At 37.4% G+C, this 24,658-nt stretch overlaps 1 protein-coding gene across 1 annotated transcript in view; it reads left to right on the top strand.

The window, feature by feature from the left end:
- The first annotated feature begins 1,225 nt into the window (after positions 1-1,225).
- Positions 1,226-24,658, top strand: part of PIK3C2A (phosphatidylinositol-4-phosphate 3-kinase catalytic subunit type 2 alpha) — an 82,380-nt gene continuing 58,947 nt past the window's right edge. The window contains exons 1-2 of the mRNA XM_028517696.2: positions 1,226-1,360; positions 17,663-18,798. Coding sequence (XP_028373497.1) covers positions 17,725-18,798 — 1,074 coding nt within the window. The 5' untranslated portion in view covers positions 1,226-1,360; positions 17,663-17,724. The remainder of the gene's footprint in view (positions 1,361-17,662; positions 18,799-24,658) is intronic.

Genomic DNA, 24,658 nt, shown 5'->3' with positions numbered 1-24,658 from the left:
CAAAGGGAAAGGCCCACCAGCGGATTTGATTCCCAGTCAGGGCACATGGCTGGGTTTCAGGTTTGGTCTTGGTCCAGGTGCTTGTGAGAGGCAATCAGTTGATGTTTCGCCCTCCCATCGATGTTTCTCTCCCTCTCCTTATCCCTTCCTTCCCCTCTCTCTAAAAAACAAATATTAAAAAAAAAAAGAGCCATGAAAATAATGAAGTTGGAACTGCAACAAAGAATTCGAGCAAGGGTGCTCTGCTGCTGGAACCCAGGGAAAATATTTCTCATAAGAAAAGTAGAAAAAAATACAAGTAGGTCAAAGTTAATCTTCCCCCAAGACACAGTGTCCTCTCGAGGCCCCTTCCTTCTTTTCTGAAGGCACACTCAGTTCAAGAGCAGAAGCTAGGAAACCAGCCTCAAGTAAATCTGGTTTCCTCTCTCCTTTTAATCTTAAGAAGGGGCTGCCAATTCTAGAAATTCCTCCTTTGATGAGAAGATAAAGTAGAACAATGGTGTGAAACTAAGGGAATTCTTAAGGGACATTCTTCTAGGGTGTGTAAAGCCTGCCTGGAAGGGTGTGTGCCTGGATGGGGCTGGGAAGTTAGGAGTAGGAAGGGCGAGTGGACAAGAGTTGGTAGCCACAGCTACAAGGGATAATACAGTTGCTTCTGAGCGTCTCATAGACGAGCCACTTCATCCTGTCTCTTCTCCTGGAGATTAAGTGAGCGCTTCGGAAAGCGCTTTACCCAGTCCACATTATGGGTCACTAACCACACATCCCACAGCACCCGATGCGCGTTGAAGAATCGGTAAATGATGGTTGGAGTGAAAGATTTTTGTTAACTCTCCTGTTCTTTCAGTCTTCCAATCACAAACTATTGTCGGCGCGGCCTGAGGCGGAGACCACGAATCTGGGAGCCGAAGCTGGGATGGAGGCGCGAGCGCGGAGTTCCCGGAGAGGGTACGAAAACAATAGAGCGTTTCAGTGGTTTGGCGGCGCTTCGGAGGCCCAGCTAGAGTCCAGGGAGGCCCCACTCGCCCAGCCGGAGTCTGCAGTGAGAGACGTCCAGCTCTCTTTCGACACTCCCCAAGTGAGAGCCGGACCCTAGCACCCACCATCCCAGCTGGAGCCTCACTGGACGCGCCCAAGCCCCGCCCACTACTTCAGGTAGGCCATCTGAGTCAGCCTATCCGCAAGAAGCCTGGGCGCGGAAGGCGGAGCTTCTAGACCGGAAGTGACGTTATGCTTGGCTGGCTGCAGAGTCCGCCGAAGCTCACCGCGGTCGCTGAGACTGCTGAGAGGAAAATGGCTCGCACAGGGGTAGCTTTTGCGGCTCGGGTTGTGACAGACACGGAGGCTCAGGCAGCGTGAGGTGAGGAGTGGTGGATGCGGCCGGGGTCGGTACCTGGAACCTAGCTCTGTAAGGCCAGAGAGGGGCCTCAGAGGTTCAGGGATGTAAGGGTCTCTGGTCTGGGCCCCCGGTCCCGCGGGTGCCAGTCTCTGACCCTCCATCCCGTACCTACTCCTGGCGCTGCCCCATCCCGACTCACCTCCCTCCGGGCCTTACTTCCACCCAGGCAGTTGCTGACTGCCCCGCCGGAGGTGCAGGGGCCTGCGCCTCAACCAGGCCCTCCTGTCGGGGACTGGGCCGAGGGTGCTGGGCGATAGTTTTGTCCCCAAGGGGGAGGAGAGGCCACCCCCTTGTCCCGCGGGACCGGACTGGAACTGCATTGCCCGGTCCTATTTTCTTGACGAAATGTTATGTTATTAAGTCCATCGAGTGTGTGTTGCACTTCTCACTTATTTTTTTCCTCCCCATTCTCTTTTCACTTCCTCGTCCCTCCCATCTCAAGCTTTGGGGCTAGTGGTCCTTTTTTCATCCCACTTCCCCACGGTTTCCTTTTTGCCGCGAATCCACTTGCTTGGGGAAGACTTATTACAGTGTGTATTTAGCTCATCATCTTCCTGGGAGGGCGGTCATATTAACTTCCTGAGTGACCGAGGAACGATAAATAATTGAAGATAAAAGCAGTACATACTTATTTTCCTCACCAAATGGTTTGGCTTTAAAAAGGAGATTCTCTAGCTGTGGAATTTTTTTTCGAGAGGGTGGAGCAGGGATTGAGAAGGGAAGTGAGGACGAAGAAAACTAAGTGAAGAGGAAAGTCTAGAGATAAAGAACGTGGAAGAACCTGTAGTAGTTCTTTCCCTGTATTCTCCTGATAGAAGTTGAGGTTGTAATTATACTTTTAAAAGTGGGTGTTGAATTGAATGTAAGGAAGGAGGCCTTCCTCTTTGAACAAGATTATCTGTTAAAGAGATACCCTAAAATCTTCCCGGGGGGGTGTCAGGCAGAAAAGCTCTGTTGAGAAGATTGTTTAATATATTGGAGTATCAAAGTCATAGATTAGAAGAGTTGCGGAAAAAAGAAAGCTATTATTAGAAGTGGTGAGGGCGTAATTTAAAGGGGAAAGACGGCAGGTTAGGAGGTCCAGGAACACTGATTTGATTCCGGGAGAGACTTTGTACCTTTTCGGCTTGTGGCGGTCTCACCAGGAGACTTCTGAGGTAGTTGGGGTTGGTGCTCTTATTCACGGTAGCAAATTAGAACAAAGTGCCTTAGTTAAGGTCTATACAGTTTAAGATAACGTCTTCTTTAACATTAAGACAGTCTTTGAGTACTGAAAAGCATTATGACTGAATGAGAACAGGGACATTTTATTGTTTAACTCAGTGATTCAAAAGTGATTTTTATGTAGGTACAAAGCACTTTGAGAGCTTCCACAAGTTATTTTGCCTAAATTAACAAATTCTGTAGCAATTTTTTTTCTGATGAAAATCTCTGCTGTTTTCTATGCATGTTGCTTGCAGTTTTTCTTGGAAGCAGTATATTTTAATATTTTCATCTATAGGTTTCACACAGTTTTTTTGTGTTTTATAGAATATGGAAGTTGGCATGCTTGCATTTAGGAATTTTAGAAACTATAACTTTATCTAATTAGCTGTATGTTAACATGATTATTTCTCCCTTTAGCCATGAATGGTTCCAAAATTTTCAATTAGTTGAAGATGGCAGTATCAATTCTCATGTCCAGGAGTCTTTCTTTCATCTTGCAGAAGGCTTTCTTACTTAGTAAGCACATTCTTCAGTAAGTGAACTTAATGAGAGTGTTGGATTTTTCAAGAGCTCAGAGTTCTTATTGGAGAGCATCAGAGCAAACTTTGCAGAGCAACAGTGCAAAAGCCCTTTACTTTGTAACTTGTATCGCTTTGATAACATAAATTTACCATTTTATTATAAATTTGCCATATTCCAAAAAGAATTTAAGGCAGGTAAATGATAAAGGTGAATGTTTCAGTGCCGTGCATTTACTTAGTACATGATTTGATTTATTAGTTGTACCTCAGTAGAGCAAAAACTTACCCTCTGAAAGATCTTTCTGTTTTCAGCATCCCTACAAGAATGTCTGGCATTACAGAGGTTCCAGGGATAGAAAAATGAATGAGACAGTGCTTGTCCTCAAGAAGTTCTCTAGTCTGTGTAGGGAGACAAATACACAAATTGGAACAATATGGTTATACGGGCAGAAGTGGATCCAAGTAGTATTAAAAAGGATGTGATCACTTGGGCTGGCAGATGGAGAAGGAATGAGTACATCTGACAAGGAAGATGGTGCTCAAATTGAGCGTTTTCCCCCTGCACTGATCTTATTTTCTGTGGAGTAAACACGGAAAAAATTTTTCTCATTTTCTTAAAGAGGAAAATGAGGCCCAGTGAGTTTGTGACTTGTTTTAGCATAATACGTTAGAGGCATTACTTGAACTTATAATGTCTTACAATTCTAAGCCTAGTATTTTTTTCATGCATCTCTTCAGTTAGTACTTCAGTGTTTAGATACATAGCATTTGCCAGATTTTGGAGTGTTTATTAAAGAATGGGTACTTCCTGCCTTTAGGGTGTTTATATTCCACTTAGGAGAGACCAACTACAATACATATGGCAGAAAGTAATTATAAAAACTTGTTTATGGTAAAACTACCACTTAAGGGATAGTATGGGTACTTTTTAAATAGATGAGAGTTAATGAGGCAAGTTTTCTGAATAATGAATTTAGATCATAAAATGTTGCTGTAGTAAAAAGTGATGAGGTGTCAGGGACATAGTTATTTCAATGCACAGAGAAGAACTTGGGGGGAAACTTAGATAAGAGAAAATAAAGTATAGGTTTAAGGAGGATTTGCAAGGTTTGTTTGAAAAGATAAGGACAGGACATAGGTGAGATAAGAGATGAGAATAAATAGACATCTGCTATAAAGAATTTAGAGACCAATGGTCAAATTTTACATTATTTGAATGATTCAGGAAATCTTAGCACAGGCTGTGAACTGGTGGCCTAAATAGTATGGAAGTCAGAGTGAAGAGGACTGAAGGAGAGGGCCATGTCTGTAAATGAGCAGCAGAGGAATGCTTGTTCCTGTTGTGAAACCGAGTATGGATTTGGTAAGAAATTTGACAAGGAGAGAAAGAGAAAGGAATGGGCAGTATTAAGAGAATTGGTTAAAGGTTTTACAGTACTGAAGCAGCCTATTTTTTTTAGAAAAGTATTTTCCTATAAAAACAGAAACTGGCAGTTTACCTTCAGGAAATAACAGAAGAAGCAGGAAGAGATTAAGTATTGTTGAAATTCTGCTGTGGAATGAGAGGAAAAAGCAAAGACAGAATTCTCTTTCAAGATAAAAGGGTGCAGAAAATGAGAGGAGACAATAGAGAGAAATCAGTCCTGGGGAGGTGGGGAAAAACATGGATGTCAATGGGAGAGATAGACGGACTTAGGAAAATACCTGTCTGATTAGGGAACAGGAAAATACTTTTTCAGATGTTCTGTTTGCAGTTTTGGGAATTATGTGAAGCATGTATTTTCCCTCCAAGATAAGATGAGACCTAATTATACTTATAAACAAAACCATAGTGCTATGAACAGCCATAACCAAACTGATTTATTAAGTCACTTTATATGTGTTCCTAATGTAATATATAACTGTTCTGACTCCTCTTTTGGTTTAGTGTGTGTTTTTTTAGATCACAGTGCTGAGCTGGGAAAGGTGCTCTTCGGCTCCAGGTTTCATAGCCTGGTTTTATCTGATTAAACCTCATAATGACACCAGATTGGAATTCTGCCTGTGTTGCAATGCATGCATGACATAATACTGTAACTGTTTAGGTTTTTTTAAAAATTAGATTTATTGAGATATAATTTACTTACAATAAAATTTATGTGCTTTAGGTATATTGCTTTATAAATTATAAGAAATAGCAACAGTGTTTAACTGCTACCACTACAATTAAGACACAGGATATTTCCATCACTCCAAAAAGTGTCATTATGACCCTTTGTAATCAGTCCCTTCCACTCACCCTTTTTCTAGTCTCTTGCAATAATTGGTATATTTGTTGTTGTTTCTGTAATTGTGGTTTTCCAGAATGTCGAGTAAAATGGCACCGTATGGTATACCACAACCTTTTGAGTCTGGCTTCTTTCACTTAGCTTAATGATTTTGAGATTCATTAAGCTTCCTTAAAAAAATTAAACTAATTTTTAGAACAGTTTTAGATAACAGAAAAAATAATACAGAGACCTAGTTTTCCCTATTATTTTAATGTATGTGAACTATTGATATTTGCTACTTGTCAAAAACAAGATTCTAGAATTACGTTTTTGTAGATGGAAAATTGTGTGGAGGTTTCTGTCAAGATGATTTAATGTAAATTCTGCATGAAATTTGTTATTTTAACCATTTTTAAGTGTACAACACAGTGACATTAATTATATTTACAAGCTGAGCAACCATCATCACTATTTCTAACATTTTTTTCTTTATCTTTTTTTAGCATAAATTTTTCTTCTTTGTATTCTTTTTATTTTAAGTTTTCTTATTTTTAGAGAGTGGGAAAGGGAGAAAGAGACGGAGGGAAACATCGATTGGTTGCCCTTTGCACATCCCAAACTGGGCACCAGGCCCTCAACCCAGGCATGTGCCCTGACCAGGAATTAAACTCTCAACCCCTTGGTTCACAGGCCAACATTCGATCCACTGAGTCACATCAGCCAGGGCTATTTTCAAAATATTTCATCATCCCACACAGAAATTCTACCCACTTAGCTGTAATTACCTATTCCCCCTCTTTCCAGCTCCTGGTATCTGCCAGTCTTCCTTCTGTCTGTATGAATTTACCCATTCTAGATATTTCATGTAGGTGGAATCATGCAACATTTGTCCTTTGGTGTCTGGCTTATTTAACCTTGTATGATGTTTTCATACATGTTATAGCATGTATCAGAGCTTTATTCCTGTTAATGGTTGACTAAATATTCCATTGTAGGTAATATACTACATTCTGTGTGTCCTTCTGTAGATGGATACTTGGGTTGTTGCCACCTTTTAGCTATTGTGAAGAATGCTGTCATGTATGTGTGTACAGATATGTAAGTCCCGGGGTTTTGTTTGTTTGTTTGTTTTTAATTTGTGTGAGTTTATTTGAGCTACACTGATGACATGCCCTAGGAAGCAAGATATCAAATGCTGTCTGTAATGCCCTATTTTTAATTCTTTTGGATATATATCTAGGAGTGGTCATACAGTAATTCTGTTTAATTTTTGAGGAAACACCAAACTGTTTACCAAAGTGACTACTATTTTACATTCCCATCAGCAAAGTATGAGGGTTCCAGTTTCTACACATCCTTGTCAATATTTGGTATTTTATTTCTGTGTCTTTTCCTTTTTAAAAAAAATTATAGCCAGTTCAGTAGGTGTGAAGTGGTATCTCACTGTGGTTTTGATTTTCATTTCCCTAATGAGTAATGATGTTGAGCATCTTTCCATGTACTTAATGGCAGTAAGCTGCAGCTTTTAACGGTAGGAACATATTACTAGGTTGTTCCAATAATTGGACAGGTGTATTTTTTAAGGCCATTATGTAGTAGGCATGATATATAGTTTTATTTAACTGTACAATGCTGTGACATGTATGTTTCACAGGTGAGAAAACTAAGACAAAGGCAGGTAACAGAGCTTGCTTAAGATTACACAGTCAGAGGGAGGTGTGATATTTGAGCTGGAGTCCATCATTTTCTCCTCTTATCACTCTTCTAGGAAACACAATTTCATGCAATTGGTGTCATGTGAGATCAAGATGTTGTTAGCCATAGAAATCGATGGAGTTTGGGGGCAAAATTCCAGAAGTAGTCATAATAGTTTTTCATCATTAGTATTACCTATATGAGGGTTCTCAGTTGTAACGCCAATTTTATTACTATAATCCAAGTTGGAATGGAGGCATATACCAAAGATTGAGCACAAAGGCTTTCTATTGTCATGTTGGAAATGGGTGATGTTAGTGTATATTTAATTATTAGTGTTAAATGAATGAACAATAAAGCAGTCCAAAGTTCAACAATTATCTCCACAAAGCAGTACTACTGTTGGGATTCTGAGTTAGATTGAAAACTGCTTTGTCAGTAAAATGTCTTTCAGTAGGAGCCTCTTGCTGTGACTATATTCCCCCCCTTTCCTTGTCTCCCTCCCAAACACATGCAGTTACACATATGCAGACACAGAAAGTCATTCTGGATGAATGCCCTGGTTGTGAATCTTTTATGTGTGGAATGTTGCTTCCAGCGGCCGAAGGTAGTAAGTACAATGACTGCCAGTGCTTATTAGACTACAGTGCAGCCATTGCTTTTTGTCAAAATGGGAGAATTAAGCCTTTTATTAATTGTTTGTAGTACTTGGGCAAAGCATAATTTTAAGTGTGGTATGGAGGCTAAAGAATGTGGGAGATGGGCTAGGCTCATCCATCTTCAAACTTGTAAAGAAACTGGGGGAGGCTGTTCTCGGCTGTTCCTGTGATGCACTCTTATGTCCAGGTTATGGCTCCAATTTCATCTTTTCCCTGACTAATAGAAAAAAGTCTCTCCATTAGATATTTATCACCTTTGTTTTAAAATAGCAAGGCTTACTAGTGATTAAATGTTTAAAGTTCTTTGAAAGTTTAGATAATGAAAAGTAAATCTGATTTCTACCATCAGCTGCTTCTCCCCTCCCCCAGCCATCCATTTTTCGGTATTGAGTTACTAGTTTCTTACCTTTATCACCTCAGTCTCCTAAGGCATCTCTTCCTTACCTAGTCAGACCCTTCCATCTGTGCTTTGGTTCTATTTTACTTAGCTGTACCCAGGATCTCTGAGCTATTGTTTATCTCCTAGCTCTTGTCCCTTTCAGTCTTTGTTCCCTGAATCCTTCTCTTCAACCTACCACATACTGAAATCCTTTCCTGGGCTTTTAATAGCACTTTCTGACACCTCCTCCACTTGCTCTCCTAGTTCTCTTAACTGCCAAAGAATTGAAAGGATGATATGCCCTTGTTCTTTGTAATTCTTTCCTTTTTCAGTTTCTCACACTTGTGTAAATTCCCCTCTTTGAAAATCACTAATGAGGGCCTGTGGGGGAGGGGAAATGAGGAGTGATGAAGGGTTTCTTTGGGGATGATAGAAATGTTTTGAAATTTGGTAGTGATGATCACACAGCTCTGAATATACTTAAAACAACTGAGTCGTTTGCTTTAAGTGGGTGAATTTTATAAGTGAATTATATCTCAATAAAGCTATTTTAAAAATAATCACAAATGAGCTCTTAGATCTAGAGTATTTTTCCATCCTCATTCTGTCACCTCCCTGTAGTTTCTGACACTACTGATTACCTTCTTCTTAGGATGCCGAGTTCCCTCATTTCTCTAATACCAGCCTTCACACCTACCAGTGATTGTCTTCTGACCTTTTGTTTCCTTAAGTTTTAGTGGCCCTCATGATTTCTTCCTTGTCTCTTTCCTTTCTTCGTCCTAACATTCTCCCAAGGCAGCCTCAACTACTCGCATGGTTTCAGGTCTTCACTATTACATGGATAACATCTAATATTCATCTCTTGCTAAATTGGTCTGTTGAGCCCAAGGTCCAGTATTTCTTGTCTGTACTTGTACTTCAAAATAGTGTTTTGGTCTGACCAAAAAGGAATGGGGCTCTGAAAAACAGTTCCAAGAATATATACACATAGTTTTCTTTTCTCGGAGAAAGAAATTAATGGCTTATTTGACACAGTTGAGATGACTTCCAAATACTTTAAATGGAAATGAATTCAACAAGAGTGGATTAAAAATATTGTATCTCTTAGGTTAAAATACTCATTTTAAATATGATATTTTTGTCTGCTCTTAAGTGTCTTACAGAATGAAGACACTGCAGCAGGGGTGTCAAACTCATTTTCCCCGGGGGCCACATCAGTCTTGTGGTTGGCTTCAAAGGGCTGAATGTAATTTCACCTCCTTAACTGTTAAGGAGTAGTTCCATTTATACAGTCATAAATTATTTCGGCTCTTTGAAGGCAACCGTGAGGCTGATGTGGCACCTGGTGAAAATGAGTTTGACACCCCTGCTCTACAGTTAAGAATTGCTTCCTGATCTGGTCCATATTAGGCTTAATTTCATTTATTTAAGACACAGCTGAATGAAAAGCTTGCTTGTTTCAGGATGTTCTAGGTGCTGGGGATATAGGAGTGAACCCAACAGAAAAATCCAGCTTCACAGAATTTATATTCTAAAGGAAACAATGGACAATAAAATAAGTAAGTAAAATGTATTGTATACTGGATAGTACTAAATGCTAAGGGGAAAATAAAGTGCATAGGCAATGGAGTTAGAGACGGTTATGGTTTTAACTAGGTTGGTAGTGAGGGCTTGACTCAAAAGTCACCTCAATGAAAACCTGAAGAAGGCTGGAGAGTGAGCCATGCATCTCTCCACAGGAAGGTCAGTCCAGTCACAGGGAACAGAAGAGCATCATGTACTTGAGGAGCAAGGAGGCCCATGTGACAGTAGCAGAGAGGAGAGTTGACAGGAGAGAGGTCATGGGGGGCCAGATATTAGAGTGCTTGGATATTAGAGTGGTTGGTGGGCTTATTGTCAGGATTTTACCTTTTCTCTGAGCAAAACAGGAGCTGTTGAAAGTTCTCAGCAAAGGGCTAAGAAGATTTAGGTTTTTCAGAATTACTCTGGCTACTGTATTGAGAGTAGTCTGAAGGTGGGAGGTAGAGGGATGGCAGAGATAGACAAGCAGGCTATTTCGACAGTCCAGGCAAGACATCATGGTTGGTAGGTTTAGAGTAGTAGCAGGGATATAATGAAGAAACACGCAGATTCAGAAATATTTTAAGGTAGACCTTATAAGATTTTATGTACATATCCATAACTGTCTAATAGCCATCAGGAAACATTGCTGTCTTCCTGATGAGCTATATTCAAATTAGTATTTTTTAATTTAATTCAAGTGAGAAGTAAAATTTACTGGATATATGTAGGATGGTGATAGTGTACAGTCATCTCTTACTGATAGGAATATCTTACTACCCATTTAAAAATGTTTTACTTGTGAACAACAATTAAAATAAAATTAAAAAATAAAAAATGTTTTACTTGCATTTTAAAATGCAGTGAATATTAAATTGGTCATGTTATGTGCAATGCCCATGAAATGATTCACAGATGGTGAAAATTTGAGAAACCATATTTTATAGTTTCCTTCTGCATTCTTTTTTATTCTATTTTAAATCTTTTTATCGATTTTGTGAGAGAGAGTGTCATCAATTTGTTATTCCACTTATTTATGAATTCATTGGTTGTTTCACGTACATGCCCTGCCTGGGGATTAAACTTGCAACCTTGGCGTATCAGGATGACATTCTAACCTACTGAGCTACCTGGCCAGGGCTTTTGCAGTCTTACACCCGCTCCCATCTCTTAGTGAGTAAGGGTGGTGTCCTTAATTTAGCCTATAGATTGACCAATGAAAAGGGACAGTACAGCTCTGATTTGTATTTTTTTATGGTATCACTAAAAAGCTAAACTTGTGTTTATGTAATTTGCCACACGTAGGTAAAGAAAACCCACATGCTATTTATAATGCAGGTGTTCCTTTTTTATTTTTCACATTTCATAATGTAGGTATGAGAATGTGTTTAAAATATGTAGGGAGTGTATTTTTTATTGTGAAATAACACACAGAAAAGTTTATAAAGTGTATATGATTATTGAACACATACTTGTCAAATAAACACTTGTATAACCAGTTGCTAAGTCAGGAACTAGAATATTGCTGATATTCCCAAGTCCCCAGGGTACTTCTCCCTGGTCATAAATATCTCTCTCCCTCCCTCTGTGAAGTAACCATTATAGTAACTTTTGGTGATCCTTTCTTTTCCTTCAGTTTTACTATTATACAAGCATTCTTAAGCAATGTAGTTTTTTATGTTTCTGAACTTTATTGTGAAGGGAATCATGTATATTTTTGTCTCCATTTGCTTAACATTGTTTCAAAGTTTTATCCATTTTTAAAATATAACTTTAGTTATCTCATTGGCATTGCTGTGCAGAATTTCATTAAATGAACTGTGATATAATTTTTAAAAATTGGCCTTAGTCTCCTGTTCCTTTAATGCAACTTTTAAAACCCTGGGAATCACCAACATGATAAGAGAGTCTTTTGTACGCTAATGAGATGACTATTGTCCCGGACTAGATAATAGTTTCCGGATGGGGACTGATCACCAGAGAGACCAAGGTTTTATTAGAGGGTTGGAACTTTTCACCCTGCCCTGTGACCCCTAGGGAGGAGAGAGGAGCTGGAAATTGAGCTAATTGGCCAATGATTTAATCAACCATGCCTGTGTAAAGAAATCTCCATAAAAACTCCTTAATGTCAGGGTTTGGGAGCTTCCAGGTTAATGAACACACTGAGGTGCTGGGAGGGCGGCACCTCCAGAGAGGCAGGGGACCTCCACGCATTCCCCCACCCCCCAGCCTTGCCCTGTGCATCTCTTCCACTGGCTGTTCTTGAATTGTATCCTCTATAATAAACTTGTAATAATAAGTGAGCTGATTACCTGTGAAGTATTTAGCAAATTATCAAACTTGAGTAGGGATTGTGGGAACCCTCGATTAGTACCTAAGTTGGACAGAAGTGTGGGTAACCTGAGGACCCAATACCTGCAACTGGCATCTGAAGTGAGGACAGTCTTAGGGGACTGAACCTCTAAACCTGTGGAGTCTCACTGTCAGAATTAGCTTGAACTAGGACACTTAGTTGGTTTCTGGAGAATTGGACTGGATGTTGGAGTGGAACTCCCACAACATTTGGTGTCAGCAGAGTTGTGACTAGAAAAAGACTGTGATAGTTTATCCACGTTTATCTTAGCAGTGTGTGTTTTCCCATTGTTTCATATCCTTGCTATCAGTGTTGTAAAATTTTAAAATTTTCCCAGTATTGTATATGTAGTGGTATCTCACTATGGTTTTAACATGCATTTCCTTGATTGCTAGTGAGATTGAGCCTTTTTTCTTATACTTTTTGGCCGTTGGATGTCTCTGCTCACTTTTAGATTGACTGTCTTTTTAATTTGTAGGAGTTAACTTTTCTTTTAGATTGACTGTCTTTTTAATTTGTGGCAGCTATTTATCTAGAATTTGAGTCTTGTTTATGTGTTAAAAATATCTTCCTTTCTGTCTTGTTTTTTTATCATTCTGTTGGTGTCTTTTGATGAATAAAATTTTATTAATGTTTTCTCTTATGGTTAGTGCTTTCTGTATGTTAAGAAAATTTTTCCTTCTCTAATTCTAAAAGCTTAATAGTTTTTCTTTCATGACTAGGCATTTTGTTTGTCTTGAGTTGATTTTTGCTTAAGGTGTGAATAGAAATCTATTTCATTTCCTCTGCTTTGTTCTAGTACCATTTATTGAAAAAGTTCTTTCCGGCCCTGGCTGGCGTAGCTCAGTGGATTGAGCGTGGGCTGGGAACCAAAGTGTCCCAGGTTCGATTCCCAGCCAGGGTACATTCCTGGGTTGCAGGCCATAACCCCCAGCAACCACACATTGATGTTTCTCTCTCTCTCTCTCTGTCTGTCTCTGTCTCTCTCTCCCTCCCTCCCTTCCCTCTCTAAAAATAAATAAATAAAATATTTATTAAAAAAAAAAAAAAGAAAAAGTTCTTTCCTGTGCTCTCATATATATGCCATTTTTGTCTTAAATCAGGTATCTATGTAGGTGTGTATCTGTTTCTGAGCTCTTAGGCTTTTTAAAAATAATTAATTAATTAATTAATTAATTATTTTTAGAGAGCAGGGTAGGGAGGGGAAAGAGAGGAAGAGAAACAGTGTGAGAGAAAACGTCGATAGGTTTCTTCTTGTAAGTGCCCCAGCCTGGGGCTTGGTCCCTCACCCAGACATGTGCCCTGATCGGAATTGAACTCATGACATTTTTGCTTTTTGGGACGATGCTCAACCAACTGAGCCACACTGGTCAGGGCTTACCCTGTTCTTTAGATTTATCTCTTTCTGCACACATACCATCTTAAGTAAAGTTAGCTTTATAAAGAAAGTCTTTATTGTGTAGAGAAAGTCCTCTCACCTTGGTCTATGTTTGAATTTTGATTGGAATTGCATTAAACCTATAGATTTATCAGGAGAAGTTGCATAGTTATAAAATTAAATCTTTAAATTTGTTAATATGGAAAAATATCCATTATATTTGCATAGTTCTAGTATTAGTAAAATTTTGTAATTTCCCTACAACTTTTTGTTATGTGTATTGTTAGTTGGTGAGTTTTGTGTGTGTGTTATTGCAAATTACCTTTTCAAAATTTATTTTCTGACCATTGTATATAGAAATACAGTTGATTTTTGTATATTAGTATCATATTCAATAACCTTGCTAAACTCTGGTATGTAATTCTATTATATGAATATTCTTTGGATTTTTTACTTTATCAAGTAATATCCTGTTTCTTCCTATTTTATCCTACTGTTTATTTCTTTTTGTTGCCTTTCTGGGTGTCTAGGATTCTATAAGATGTTGCATAGAAGTGGTGATGGGCATCCTGGTTTTTGTTGATGGTCAAAAGGAAAGTTGTCAAAGTTTTACCGTGGAGTATATTTGTGATACCCTTGGTCAAACAAGGAACTCACCTTCTGTTCATAGTTGACTGAGGCTATGTATTGAGATGAACATATGCTTTTTCTATTTTAATTCTTTAATTATTGATGTGGTAAATTGCATTTTGTATTTACAGCTGAGTTTTGCTTAGGATTTTCTGTATTTATGTTTATGAGTAAGATTGATTTGTTATTTTCTTTTCTCATCCTTGCCTGGTTTTGTTAGTTAGTTACAGTAGTTTCATAAAAGATTTGGGGGACATGCCTTCCTGTATGTTCTCTGGAAGGGTTTGTGAAAGATTGTTTCTTCCTTATAGGAAGGCAGTGAAGCCATATTGCCCTGCAGTTTTCTTTGAGGAAACTATTTTTGACTACTAATTCAGTTTCTTTATTACTTATAAGATTATTCAACTTCATGCTTCTATTTGAGTAAATTACTATCTTCTAGGAATTTGTCTACATTTAAAATTTTATTTGCTTAAACTTAATAAGAATATCTTTATTATCTTTCTAATGTCTGCTGCATGGGTTGGATGTCCCTTTTTTGTTCTTGATATTGTTTATTCCCCTATATTTTTCCTTGATCAGCATCACCCGATAACATACTAGTATTTTCACAAAAGCCAACTTTTGCCTTTGTTGATTTTCTCTGTTGCATATTTCCTATAACTAATTTCTCCTCTGGTCTTCATTCTCTCCTACTTTTCTTTTGCTGTTATTGCTTATTCATAAGATGGATTCTTAGTTCATTAATTTTTTAACCTTTCCACTTTTCCAGCATCATTAAATATTACTGTAAATATTTCTTTAATGTTTTATGTATCTAATATTTGTTGGTATGATGACTGTTTTTCCCTTTCTCTGTGAGCTTATTAGCAATTCCGTATCTACTAGTATAATTTTTAAATTGCTATTGCCTCAATATGGGTAAGAGTAAAATAAACATTTTTACTTTATTGTAAACTGCTTATTCATAATCTTTATCCCTTTTCCTGTATGGTTGTTTTTCTGTATGAGATCCTTCTTATGTGTTAGTAAATTAGCTCTTCCTCTGATCTGAGTAGCAAATATTTTTTCCCAGTTTATTGTTTTTTTTCTTGTTGACATTTTTACTGGTTATTTTTATTTTACTTTTCAGCACCTAGAACAGTGCCTGGCTTATAGTGTATACACCCAATGAATATTTATTGAAGAAATGAATAAGTTCAGTGGTACTTGTTTGCCAAACAAAAATTATTACTTTTACTTTTTATTTTATTTTTTAATTAGTTTTAAAAATTTTCTTTATTTATTTTTAGAGAGGGCAAGGGCAGGAGAAAGAGAGGGAGAGAAACATCAATATGTGGTTGCCTCTCATGTGGTGCATCCCCCGCCCCCGCCGAGGACCAGTCCCACAACCTAGGCCTGTGCCCTAGACTGGGAATTAAACTGGTGACCCTTTGATTCATACATAGGCCAGCACTCAATCCACTGAGTCATACCAGCCAGGGCCAAAAAATATATTTTTTAATTTATTTTATTTTTTCAATTTTAATTGTTCAAGTACAGTTTTCTGCCTTTTACCACCATCCCAACCCTTCCCCCTAGCCCTCCCCACCTCCCTTCCATTTCCACTCCCTTTTGTTATTGTCCATATGTCCTTTATAGTTGTTCCTGCAAACCCTTCCCCTTTCCTCCTGAAATTCTCTCCCCCCCAATTATTTTTTTTAATGTTTATGTGCTTGAATAATTTGTCATGGCTTCTAGCTTTTGAACCATATTAGTGTGGCCTTTTTAATGCTGAGGTTACATAGGAATTGTTTTCTTTTGATTTTTATTATTTTTTTTACATTTAAATATTTAATCTTTTTATAATTTACCTTATTTGGCTGATTTTCAACACATTTCTCTATAAAATGTTAACAGTTTTCTAATTGTAGAGTACCAGTAATTGGAAATTATATACTTTAAAAATAAAAAGGTTATAAAAGATGATAAGATAGACTTTAGTTAAAAGGCTGTGTGAGGTTTATGGGACTTAAAAAGTAAAAATTTTTCTCCTGAAAAATAACTTATGTTGTCCACTAGTCAACCTGAAATGTGACTACTCTAAGTTGGAATGTGGTAAGAATGAATGTATGGCAGATTTTGAAGACTTAGTATAAAAAAAAAAGAATGTAAAATATCCCTTTCATATTTCTTAATATTGATTGCCTGTTAAAATGATAATACTTTTGGATATATTAGAGTAAATCAAATATTTTAAAATTAATTTTATCTTTTTTCATTAATATAAGAACATTTTCTTTTAAGGTTTTATTTACTTATTTTTAGGGGGAGGGGGAAGTGTGAGAGAAACATCAGTTGGCTGCCTCTCTCATGCTGCCAACTGGGAACTTGGCCAGCAGCCCAGGTGTGTGCCCTGACCAGGATTCAAACCAGTGGTTTGCAGGCCGGGGCTCAACGCACTGAACCACACCAGCCAGAGTGAAGAAATTTTTAAAGATTTTATTTGATTACTTTTAGAAAGAGGGGGAGGGAGGGAGAAAGAGAGGGAGAAACATCTATTGGTTGCCTCTTGTACTCCCCTAACTGGGGCCTGGCCTACTACCCTGGCATGTGCCCTGACCAGGAATGGAACTGGTGACCTTTCAGTTCGCAGGCCAATGCTCAGTCCACTGAGCCATACCAGTCAGGGCAAGAAATTTTTAATTTCATATGTGGCATGCCTTCTGTTCTATTGAACAGTGCTGCTCTAACCTAATCCCACCCAACACCTGGGCAGTGTTCCATTTTGTCTTTCTAACAAATTTGTACAGTGCCTAACCCCAAACTGCTTGGTTTCTTTTGTCAAATGAGTTTTTTCCCCCTCCATGAATCAGTAGAGATAGGAGAATATTGTCTTCTTGTCTACTGCAGTTTTCCTTTTTGCACAGATGGAGTACTCTCTTGCATTTTTAGTTGTCCGTTGCCATCTTCCTTCTAGCTTTCAAGGTAATATTTTCTCTCACCACTTGTTTATATTAAACTCAACCATGTGATTTTTCCATTTTATTTGAATTATTAATAAATGAGCTCTTTAAGTGTGTTTATTTTTGTTTCAGAATTTGAACATCTTTGTTAAAGGAATTGTGTTTTAAGTTCTCTAGTCATTGACACGTTCATTCAACAACTACAGTAGGTTTGAGAGTAGGGGGTGAATAAAATGAGCAGTGTAACAAATAGCAAACGATAGAAATCCTTTCTTTTTGACTGGCTATTTGCATAACAGTAAACCCAGTTGGAACTCTTGGAAATAGTGACTAGTATTTAAGCCATTTTATGCCAAGAATTCTGGCAGAAGGCCGCTGGTTACAGTAGCCAGTGAGACAGCTGAAGTGAAAGCTTGTTGAGTTCATTTACTGTCCTAGCTTTCCTGGTTGGGCAGAGAATAAGATAGTCATGTATGTGTAAACATCTTTCTTAACCTAACAGTGAGTGTGTAAGATATTTTAAAAGTGTTCCCTTCACCCAGATTTCCCTCAAATGTTCATTTTATTTTATTTGGTAGTATGTTTGTAAGTGACTTTGAATCCTAACTAAAAATATACAAGGTAGGTTAAAAACAAAATTTGTGTTTAAAAAAATCTAATTAAGTGTTATGTTTATTTTTGTGCATAGGTCTTGCTATTGGGAACTATAAGAAAAAATAGATTAGAGGAAGGTTGGTCTTTTAAGTGGACATGGCTCAGATATCCAGCGACAATGGATTTAAACAGTGTTCATCTTCACCTCTGGATCCAGCAAGAACAAAAGATGTGGACAAAGAAGAAGCGTTACAGATGGAAGCAGAGGCTTTAGCAAAGCTGCAAAAAGATAAACGAGTAACTGATGATCAGCGAGGCCTTGAGTTGTCAAGCAGCACCAGACAAAAAGCACAAGTTTATAACAAACAGGACTATGATCTCATGGTGTTTCCTGAATCAGATACCCACAAAAGAGCAGTAGATATTGATGTCGAAAAGCTCACTCAGGCTGAACTGGAGAAACTATTGCTAGACGACAGTTTCGAGCCAAGGAAAACACCTGTGTTGCCAGTTACTCCTGTTCTGAGCCCTTCGTTTTCGGCACAGCTGTGTCTTAGACCTACTGTTCAACGAGGACAGTGGCCAACTGGTTTGTCTGGGCCTTCTGCTTACACTTTACCTTCTATTTATCAGTCAACTTACAGTAGTAAACAGACTACATTCCAAAATGGCTTTAATCCAAGAATGACTGCCTTTCAACCCACAGACCCTATATATTTAAGTCTTCCAGGACAGTCTCCATATTTTTCATATCCTTTGACACCTGCCACACCGTTTCATCCACAAGGAAGCTTACCTGTCTATCCTCCAGTAGTCAGTCCTGACATGGCAAAGCTGTTTGACAAAATAGCTAGTACATCAGCATTTTTAAAAAATGGAAAAGCAAGGACTGATTTGGAGATAACAAATTCCAAAGCTACAATCAGCAATCTACAGGTATCTCCAAAGTCTGAAGGTATCAGTAAATTCGACTGGCTAGACTTGGATCCTCTGAGTAAGCCTAGGGTGGACAATGTAGAGGTTTTAGAGCATGAAGAAGAGAAAACTGTTCCAGGTTTGCTAGTAGAGGATCCTTGGGATGCTGTTCTTCTTGAAGAGAGAGCACCGGCAAGTTGTCACCTTGAAAGAAAGGTGAATGGAAAATCTCTTTCTGGGGCAATGGTAACAAGAAGCCAGTCTTTAAATATTCGAACAACTCAGCTTACAAAAGTCCAGGGCCAAATATCTCAGGTACAGTTTTCTTTTTGTTTGTTTGTTTTTTTTTTAAACTGACTTCTTAAATTTAGTAGTAACACAATTGATTTTTGTGGGTATAATTTATTAGATACAAATATTTTTTATTTTGACTCTTTGTTCTTAAGTGTGCTGTAACTCTTAGAATATATGCTAAAGGATTAAATGTAGGCCATTTGAAAAATTGCTTGCTATTAATGTTATCTTTTCAAGGATTATAAATTCAAGAAACCTCTAAGAATCTGGCTATCACTGATAGGCACTTACTTTTAAAATAATTTTTAAATAATATTTATCTGTCTCTCCATGTCTTATGATATGGTCCTACTTTTTTTCTTCTTTATCTCATTTTTTCAAGGTATACAAGGAATTACTCTTTTTTTACACCATTATAGAAATTCTCATTTTATTTTTTATATTGTTTTAGTGTTCCTCATTATATTGTTTTGTTGTTTTTAACCGTGAATGAATGTAAGGAAGGGAGGGTAACCCCAGAGAGACAGGGGAAGGCCATTCAAATGATTCTCTGTAATCACCTGTATTGATAAAATTGAGGAATGGAACTCTCTGTAGGATGTAGTTGTTGATTTCTTAGTCTTACTATCTGGAAAATTTAGTTAAGGGTGGCTCTCAGAAGAGAGGCAGCAAGGTGTAGACTTTGCCTTTCCAAATATAGCATACCTAATTGTAGATTTGTGTTATGCTTTTAAAACATCTGTGGATCCTGGAAATGTTAAGCTTCATTCTCACCTTAATGTGAGTTACATTGTTCAGTGCCTAGCTTCTCTTTAATTTAAGCATTGGAATCAATTAGCATTTAGGGAAGAAGTGAATTTCTCATGATTTGGATGGATTTATGTTGAATTGTTGACTTTAAAAAGCCATTTTGGATGTCAGGGATGAAATAAGCAGGTATTAAGAAGGCTCAGAAGAAAAGATGAGGATGTTTTTGATGACATGATCAGGAAAATCTTAACCAGTGTTACTGTTCCCAAATGTATTTTGTTTGCAGCTCACACAAAGAAACATGTTATTAAGTTCTCTTAAGCTTTTCAATACCATTTACAAATTTAGTACATAATCTCTGGACATCTTTCAATTAAAAAAGAAACCACAAGCTAATTATACATTTTAAATTGAATCACAAATGTAATATCAGATTTTTTTTTTAAATAATCCATGTCTTGTCATGGTTTGGGTTTTGTTTTTATAAAATAATCATTTCCGGGAGTATTTGAAGGGAGAAGTGGAAATTCTAAGTCAAGAATCATTAAAAAAAAAAAAAAGTAGGGGGTAGGATATACCTAGGAGTAGATTTGTTCACGTTCACGGGTCATGCGTATAAGTTCTTTGACAATTCCATTTCCTATACTGTACTTCACATTCCCACGGCCAATCCCCTCACCTCTTCACCCATTCCCCACACACCCCTACCATCTGGCAACCATCAAAACGCTCTCCGTGTCCATGATTCTGTCTCTGTTCTTCTTTGCTTAGCTTCCTTTTAGATTCATTTGTGGATAGACATATATTTATTGTATTATTATTAGATGTGTATTTGTTTAGGATAGAGATGCATATATGTATTATTTAGTAACTTAATTTTAAAATTCATTGTCCCAAAAAGTAGAACAAGGAGAAAGAAAATTCAGGGAAGCAAGTATTAAAGCAAGTGTTATTATGGTCAAATGTCAGCAAAAGAATTTATAAAAAATAGCCTGTTGTTTGTCAGTGCATAATTATTGAAGGTCTTCAGTTAGAGGTGTGCACTTGTTACAAATACTGTAAAAGGATTTTTATATTCAAAGAAAGTTCTAAGCCCTTTTATTAACACAAAATTTCATCATTTTCTTTGTGTACAAGAAGATAAAGTTTGGTTTCATTTAGGCCAGAAGGGGGAAGGTAAACAACACTAGTAGTATTTATTGGAAGTTCGTGGCACCGACATTAAATGGAGCTTTTAATTTTTCACATTCCATTCATCTCTGTTTAAAAGCTAAGGTTTAAACCTTAGGTTTAAACCCTAAGGTTTATTTTTTTTGTTGTTGAAAAATAAGATTGCAATGTCTGTTGTTTGTAATTATTATATGTACTTAAGTATTCATTTTCTGTAAGAACTTTATGCTTTGTGGTAAAAACTCAGAAGGGTATTTTTCTACACACTCAGCAAGCTTACTTCCTGTTTCTTCTAGTGTCTCATTTTTGTGAATAATCTAAATTCTTTAGTTCAGATGTTTTGTGAACAAAACCAGGAAAAGGAGTACTACTCGAAACTGTTCTGGCAATTTAAATTGAAATGAGACTTTGAGTTAATAGCTATATATCTAGATACTTTGAGCAGATTTCAAACATTTCAGTAATGAATCCAGTTATTTTCATAGAAGTGGTTTTGCAAAGTTCTGTGGATATTTACTCTTTCTAAAAGTTAATTATATTAATTTTATAAACATTTATATCCCCATTGACAGAATGTCTTAATTTTAAAGATGGAGGAAATGAACAAAATGTGTTTTCATTGGCTGAATGTAGTGTATTATTTGGATAGGTTACTGAAGTCTGTTTGCGAAATTTTTTAAGAATTCAGGTATGGAAGTAACCAACTTTGTCCTTAATAGTAACTGGTACATGTATTTAATGCTTACAGAATATTAATTGAAAGCTTCGTGTTGTGTCCCATCTAATTTCTGGATAACGTGGCATGGAACTTGGACTTGTGTAGGCTTAAAGCTTTCCCACATTCTTATAACTGCTTTACAGAGTATGTGCTGATAAAATCTTGTGAATCATTTCAAATCTTCATTGCTTTCTGTAGACCCCTAATCTATCCTTTCTACCATGTAGATGTCCTCATTACCTTTTCTTTTTTCTTTTTTTATGTTGAGGTCAAGGTCATCCTTTGTACGCACTTGTCCACCTCAGATTTGCCTTTATTTCTGGTTTGAGGGAAGAAATATTCTTTCCCTTTTCCAGAACTTAATTCTTTCATCTCTTTTCTTATTTCTGTCTTCCTAAAGTATTTTCTACCCTTACTCTTTAAAAGAGAATTTGTTCTTAATGGCCTTTCCAGTCTCTCACTGTGCTCTATTCCCATCACATTGCAGAGAAACTTACTTCTGGTAACAGGTATACTAATTGCCAATCTCATGACCATATTCACTTTCCACCCCTTTTGCTCCATATGAACAATTAACTACATTCTTTTTTTGAAACGTCTCTTCTGTTGTCCAAACATACTTTCTAGGTTTTCTCCTGTGATCTTGACTCCTTTTCCTTTGTCTAGCTTCTAAACATAGGCATTCACCCACACTTTTGTTCTTGGTTGTGTTTAATATCTGTTACCTCTTCTTTCTTTTTCAGTGCTTCATTCTTGAGACTCCAAGATACAGAATTTGAAAACTACTGGTGTAGACTCTTCCAGTAATATGTAACTCTATGACTCTTTATGGTTGTGAGGCTGTGATGATTAATCTTTGTGTCTACTTGACTGGGCCGTGGGGTGCTCAGACATTTGGTCAAACAAATGCCATGGGAGTGTCTGTTTGTAAGGGTGTTTCTGGAGGAGATTACTATTTGAATCAGTAGCCTGTGTAAAGGCAGATTGCCTTCTCTAATATGGGTAGGCCTTGTCAAATCAGTTGAAGGCCTGAATAGAACAAAAAGACTGACCCTATTGCCAATGAGTAACTCCTGCCTGTCAGCCTTTGAACTGGAACATGGATTTTTCCTGCCTTCAGACTCAAACTGAAACCTCAGCTCTTATCAGGTCTTGAGCCTTACCTATTCAGACTGGAACTACACCATTGACCCTCTTGGTTATCCAGCTTGCCAACTGCAGACCTTGAGACTTGTCAGTCTCTATAATCACATGATCTAATTTGTTATAACTCTGTGTGTGTATGTGTGTATCCCAGCTTCATTCCCAATGGGTACAGCCCCTTATGTGTCCCTTAGTTTCCTAAAGACACTGTCTCTTACTGATTGAAACTTGGACCCAAAACCCCTTTGGATGGGATACTGCCCTCTTGGTGATCCTGATGGATGCTGATAGCAATTAGTAGAGATAAATTTCCCTATAGAAAATTGCTGAAATTGGATGGATGATCCCCAAGTCTAGGTCTTTAGCTCTGGAATAGAATTTCAGGAATACAATATTTCTAGATGATGATCAAACACCTATGAGGATTTCCAGTCCAATATATTTACTAGAGAACACAGTAACTTCCACAACAAACCTTTCTTTGTTCAATCTATTGGATAATGGCATTAGCAATTTTTCTTACTGATTATCATTGTCTCTTTCATTCACTGAAACATATTTGAGACTATACAAGGTGAGGGCTATAAAAATTAATCATTTGCAGACCTCATTCTTAAAGAACCTGAGTTAGAAGAGGGAGACAGGATGTGTGTGCACATAATTGCAATATAAAATAAAGAGCCTTGAATGCCACATGAAAGTACAAGATCAATGGAGAAAAAAGAGAGGCTTTGATGTTTAGGTTGTTCGGGTGGAGTTGAGAGAGATTGGGGGCAAGAGCTGAGTGACTAGGTGTAAAACTTTTTAAAATTTTGTTTAAGAAATAGTGGACAAAAACAAAAAACAAAAAAATGCTAATATTAACGTATGAGACAAAAAAATTGGTAGCCCAGTATTTTTTATTTTGTGGACAGAATACTGTGTTAACTTTCCAGATTCTGTTATTACCTTACTGTATGACTAGAGAATTAGTTATTATAACCTATTTATGTCACTGTCAGTTGAAATATAAAACCTGCTTGAAAGGAAGAACCTAAGTTCATGAATGGCACTGTAAAAAAAATGCAACATTTTGATTTTAAAAATCTAGAAATGTCACTAAGGGTATTCAAAATCTGTTAATAAGTAAAACATGAAAAATAGTCCAAGAAGGAAAGATGATTATTGGGTCAAGCAAAAAAACCCCAGGTTTTCTTTTTTTAAAAAAGACTTTACATATCTATTTTTAGAGAGGGGAGGGGAGGGAGAAAGAGAGGGAGAGAAACATCTATGTGAGAGAGAAACATTGATTTCACGTGCCCCACCCGGGATCAGGCCTGCAACCCAGGCATGTGCACTGACTGGGATTCAAACCAACATATTTTTGTTTGCAGGACCAAACTCAACCAGCTGAGCCACGTCAGTCAGAGTAAAACAGGTTTTCTATTCATGTTGCTCCAGCAAAGGTCACATGTCATTTTTCTCATTGCATTTTTAAGGAGTTTTTTAAAATTATATTTTATTGATTATGCTATTACAGTTATCTGACCTTTCCCCCTTTGCCCTCCTCCTAACTCACACCACCCTACTCCTTAGGCAATTCCCCAGTCATGAGTCATGTCCATGGGTCATGCGTATAAGTTCTTTGGCTACTACATTTCCTACAATGTACTTTACATCTCCATGGCTCTTGTGTAACTACCTATTTGTACTTCTTAATGCCCTCACCTTTTCACCCATTCCCACACCTCTGTCTCATCTGGCAACCATAAAAACGCTCTCTGTAGCCGTGATTCTTGTTTGCTAGCTTCTTTTTTAGACTCAATTATTGTAGATTTGTACTTTTTGCCATTTTATTGTTCATAGTTTTTAATCTCCTTTTTCTTAAATAAGTCCCTTTAACATTTCATACAATAATGGTTTGGTAATGATGAACTCCTTTAGTTATTTCTTGTCTGGGAAGCTCTTTATTTGCCCTTTGATTCTAAGTGATAGCTTTGCTGGGTAAAACAGCCTTGGCTGTAGCTGCCTGCTTTTCATGACTTTGAATATTTCTTGCCAATTTCTTCTAGTCTGTGAAATTTCTTTTGAGAAATCAGGTGACAGTCTTATGAGAATTCT

The sequence above is a fragment of the Phyllostomus discolor genome, chromosome 6 (assembly GCF_004126475.2).
Source record: "Phyllostomus discolor isolate MPI-MPIP mPhyDis1 chromosome 6, mPhyDis1.pri.v3, whole genome shotgun sequence".
In the NCBI taxonomy this organism is placed as follows: Eukaryota; Metazoa; Chordata; class Mammalia; order Chiroptera; family Phyllostomidae; genus Phyllostomus; species Phyllostomus discolor.
Note: the sequence above shows the minus strand (reverse complement) of the source record. Positions and strands in the feature narration are given on the sequence as shown.